Here is a 4,972-nt window from a genome sequence, read left to right on the forward strand (position 1 = left end):
CAGTGATACTCAGTAAAAATGCTCAATAGTCGCAGTATGGCAAAATGGTTTAGAAGGCTGCTTCGCAATCCCCAGATGCTAGGTTCAATCTCAGTTTTTTTTAATTGATTGCCCAGTAGAGCTGTTACAAAAAGCTTGCCTCCTTGGCGCGGCCAGAATAAACGGGGAAGTATTAGACAGTTGAAACGGACAGATAGCACGGTACAGCAGGCTGCATGTAGCAAGCCCTCTACACATGCAAAACTCTACGTGTTCTAACAAAACCGGAGTTAAAAAGATTAATGTTAAATAGATAAATAAATAATAATGATAATAAAAACAATAATGGTTTCAAATTTTGCACAAAGACCGCCATTTTCGGGAAAGAGATGAGTCGATTACATCCACCCCAGTGTTTCACTGGTACTTAATTTATCGACCCCAAAAGATTGAATGGCAAAGTCGACCTCGTCGGATTTCGAACTCAGAACTTAGCGACAGAACGCTGAGCATTTCGTCCAGCGCGCTAACGTCGGGAATGTCACCCGCAGAAATTCCTTTAATAATCGCTTTTCTAGTGTGGCTCGCACTACGATTCTTTGTGATACATCAACACATTGATACACAGTAAGAAATAATTTGCATTTGTGTTGCGCATATTTTTATCACTTTTAGCATTCAGTATTTCTTTCATATTTATAATGAATTTATCGTTTTCTGATTTTCATTCTATCTTGTAAAGTCACTGACAGTTCACGAATAACGTTACACAAAACATTTCTAATTTCATTTTCCGCTTGCAAAGCATCAATCATGGTATCTTCAAATAGTTTCACATTTTTAGAAATCAGTCTAGATAAACAAACCGCATAACCTAGTTTCTTGGATGGTATACACTCCATCTTGAAACCATAGCTTAATAATATCGTACTCCATCGTTGTATTAGCAATATGGGTAGGAATTCCTTTTTTCGACACAAATAGTGACAATGATCGATGGTGATCAGTTTGTGAACGAAAGCTTCTACTGTGTAAAAATCTGTGAAATGTTTCACGGCTAAAGTAATCTCTAGAGCATTCCTTTTCGATTTGATATTTTTCTCTGCTGCTATCAGAGAACGTGAGTCATTAGCCACCACCTTCATGTTACCATCTTTATATTTATGTAGCATTATCTTTCCTATACTGTACTCAGAAGCGTTTGAAGCTGCAACTATCTCCGTTGCAAGATCGATGTGTGCTAATGACAAATCAGATATTTATACCTTTTCTATATTTCGTCAATCATCTTTTGACAGTTTTTCGACCAATTCCATTTCATATCTTTTTTCGGCAGATTATTCTGTAGAACCCTCAAGTTATGCACATCCGGAGTATAATTTTGGTAATAATTCGGCAACCCCAAATATGCTTCTAAGGTGGATATATTAATCGGAGTGGTCATATTTTTAATCACGTCTGCTCTCGACATGTCTAGTCGACGTCCATTTCTGCGAATGATTTGTCCTAAATATTTTATTTTCGGTAAGAAAAACTCACACTTTTCTTCACTCAAAATAAAGCCGCATTCCATAATCTTTTCGAATACATATTTTACGTACTCTACGTGTTCATCCCTAGATTCAATTTTAATGAGTCTATCATCCAAATATGAAATTGCGAATTCACAGTCTGCTAACATTGCATCCATAATCTGTTGAAAAACCGCTGATACGACTTTTAGGGCAGATAGTAACATGTATTTATACAGTTCTTTATGCGTGTTAACTGTTAGGTATTTAAAGCATACATTGTCTACTCTAATTTCTAGATACGCGTCAGAGAGAAAATATCTTACCACCGTTTAATTTCGCAAAAATATCATCAGATGTATGTAGCCGATAGTGGCATATTTTAACACATTCATTTAAACCACTGGAGAATCAGTGCACATCTGATTTTATTATTCCTTTTCTTAATGTACGCAGTCGGTGCTTCCCATTTAAAATATTGCAGTTTTTGGATATCTCCAGTATTTTCTAGTCTCTTTAACTCTAAGTTCATCTGTTCTAACCATGCGAACGGTACCGTTCGTTTTTGTTTAAATGTCGGCATGGCATTTTCTTGTATTTGAAACCCTGCCTTCTAATATATTGGACAGTAGCTCAGGAAAAATATTTTTTTTAATTGTTTTAATTCATCTGACAATTTATTTTTGCTGGAGGAAAACCATTTACATTTTTAAAGAAAAGTTTTATGGGGAGGTACCATAAATTAAACAACTTCATCCAGTCAGTACTGAACAAGTTTCTTGTATTATTTAACACCCAAAATTTTAGTCTTTAAGGCTGTAACACCCTGTGGGCCAGTGTACCTGTAAGTGTATCGTTCAGTTTTGGGCGCTGGTAGTGCAGGGCTTGGAATTTTCCTGAATTAAACTGCATATTATTGTCCTTAGGCCATCAGTAAATTGCGTCCAACTCCTGCAGGCGTGCAACTACGCTGTTTTGTATTTTCTGTGAGACTTTTGTATCGTCTGCGTAACTAGCAAGGGTGGCTATCCGGACAGCCGAAGGCATAGCTAAATGGACAACTATAAAATCGGTGATCCCAAGACAACTCCCTGTGGAACACCACTTACTATTTGTGTTTCCTTTGAGGAAACCAATGCCTGACTTCTATCTTTCAGAAATTCATGTAACCACTTTCCAAATTTTCCACCTATGCCAATATCACGCAGTTTGTGGCATATCATACCGTGATCAACTTTATCAAAAGCTTTTGCGAAGCCAATATATATTACATCCACATTTGAGTTGTTGAGTAACTGCTTCAACAGCCAGTCACAGTGCTGTTGGAGCCATATGAGGCAGCTCCTACCTGGTCGAAAACCATGCCGGTTATTACTCAGCAAGTCCTTTTCTTCAAGAATGTGATTAGTTTCAATATGAATATTCGTTCCATGACCTTGCTGATGTGCGAAGCCAAAGATATAGGCTTATAATTCTTTACATCTGCGGTGCTTCTTCCTTTATGGATTGGGCATATTATTCCCTCCTTCAGTTTGACATTTGCAAGAAGACTCTAGAAGAGAATTTGTTGTGATTTTGCCAAGGTACTTTTGCACGATTTGAGGAGGATTGCTGGGGAACCAAATTAAACGAAGTTAAAAATAAATCACCTGCCTAAGGGACATAATTGTTATAAGGTTATTATATTTCTACATTTTATTTCAAAATACAGTGGGGCACTCTTCTGTAGGTATACCATATGTGTCATATAACGACACAGATGATAACATGTGTGTCTGTTTGTGCGAGGTGGGATGTGTATAACTGTAATAAGTTCCATTACGTCATATTGATATACGTATTACTTAATAAGTATTATTTTGCATTCGTTCTATATTTATATCTGTAAAACATCAGTGTTTTGTTATTTCGCTGCCTACATTCACTAGTAACCGTAGAAGTTCATTTTCGCTTTATTACCTGAATCCCTTCAGAATAGAAACCGTAACTTAGATTTGATTTCAACATCTTTCCTTTGTTACACGTATTCCACATGAGAATTTATGAGGTCATCTGTCATTTTCCTATCTCACTTCAGCATATTTGTACATTTAATTTGAAAATACCCATTTCCTTAAATATGGAAAGAAAGAAATTCGGTCGGGCACTCTTCTATAGGTATGCTATGTGAGTAATATAACGACACACGTAATAGCATGTGTGTCGTTGTATGTGTGTGTATCTCTATGTCTCTGTGTGTGTCTATGCTGTAAGAAAAAGCGGAGCCGATGTTGAGAGTCATCCAAGAATAAAATTATTTCAGTCAACAATCGGAAGAGTTACTATGAAGTGTCTTTTTGAAGCTGACTTCCTTCTCCTTCGTAAGCACGATTGATAGTCAAACTGTTCGTACTTATAGAGAAGCCTGTTTAGCATTGAATTTGTTAGATGTCAATCAGTGGAATAGAATAATGGATGAGGCTTCAGTGTCACGCATACTTATTTCTTTGAGAGATCTTTTTGCAATTCTTCTCCTGAATTGTGAAGCAAGTAATCCATTAGCGTTGTGACACAAATATAAGAATGATTTATCAGAAGACTAAAAATATAAACCACAATTAAGACTTCCTGAGTGCGAAATGGCATTCAACGATGACATATAATTCTGCATTGGTTGATATTGAAGATCGCGTTGTCTCAATGGGAAGAGAGAAGCTCAGCAAGTTTAGTTTACCGGAAGCTCATCAAAATGAGGTGAGTAATTTCATCATAGAAGTTTTGCGAGACACTTCATATAATATTGGTTAATTAACAATACTCCTTGAAGAAATTTCCAGAGATTTTTGGCAGAGCAATAACTTGCATATACAACAATCATTGACTAATTGACGCTTTCAGGTGATTCTCATGGGAACAAAGATGGATGAATGGAACGCATGCTTCAAATCTGTTTTGTAGAAATATAACAGTGTTAAAGCTTTCTACAAATATGAGGGCAGATTTTCATGGGGATCATCTGTCGGAACAATTTGCCCTTAGAATTAAGGCTAGATATCAATCATAAACGTGACTTGAATCCATCAAAAATCTGCACTTTGGTCAGCTAGGTCGAGGAACGTATTGTAAATGTATTTCTTGGAATAATTTCAAATTACACAAATGCTGCTTGGTTGTGCTAAAGAGCAATCATGGTACCAAAGAACGTTACTGTGAATAATTTAAGTAAAAGAATCAAAAAACTATTACCAGGAAACGAATATAGTTACAAATTTATAGATTTGTGGATGACTTAGAAATAGTCAATTACCATGTGGAGTTCTTAAACTGATTGCAGCCACCAGGAGCTCCACCTCATTGCCTTCCATTGAAAATAGACGCTATAATCATGCTTCTGCGTAACCTTTCACAACCAAAGCTGTGCAATATCATACAGGCCACAATAATTTCTGACTGCGAAAAAGGTGAAGATGTTTTTATTCCTTCGTGTTTAAATGACTTCAATT

At 36.4% G+C, this 4,972-nt stretch overlaps 1 protein-coding gene across 1 annotated transcript; it reads right to left on the reverse strand.

Moving 5' to 3' along the window:
• Nucleotides 1-686: 686 nt before the first annotated feature.
• LOC115219657 lies at nucleotides 687-1,151 on the reverse strand. The gene has a single exon (XM_029789831.1). The coding sequence runs from the start codon at nucleotides 1,149-1,151 to the stop codon at nucleotides 687-689; it is 465 nt and encodes a 154-aa protein (XP_029645691.1).
• Nucleotides 1,152-4,972: the final 3,821 nt, after the last annotated feature.

Source organism: Octopus sinensis, linkage group LG15, assembly GCF_006345805.1.
Source record: "Octopus sinensis linkage group LG15, ASM634580v1, whole genome shotgun sequence".
NCBI lineage: Eukaryota > Metazoa > Mollusca > Cephalopoda > Octopoda > Octopodidae > Octopus > Octopus sinensis.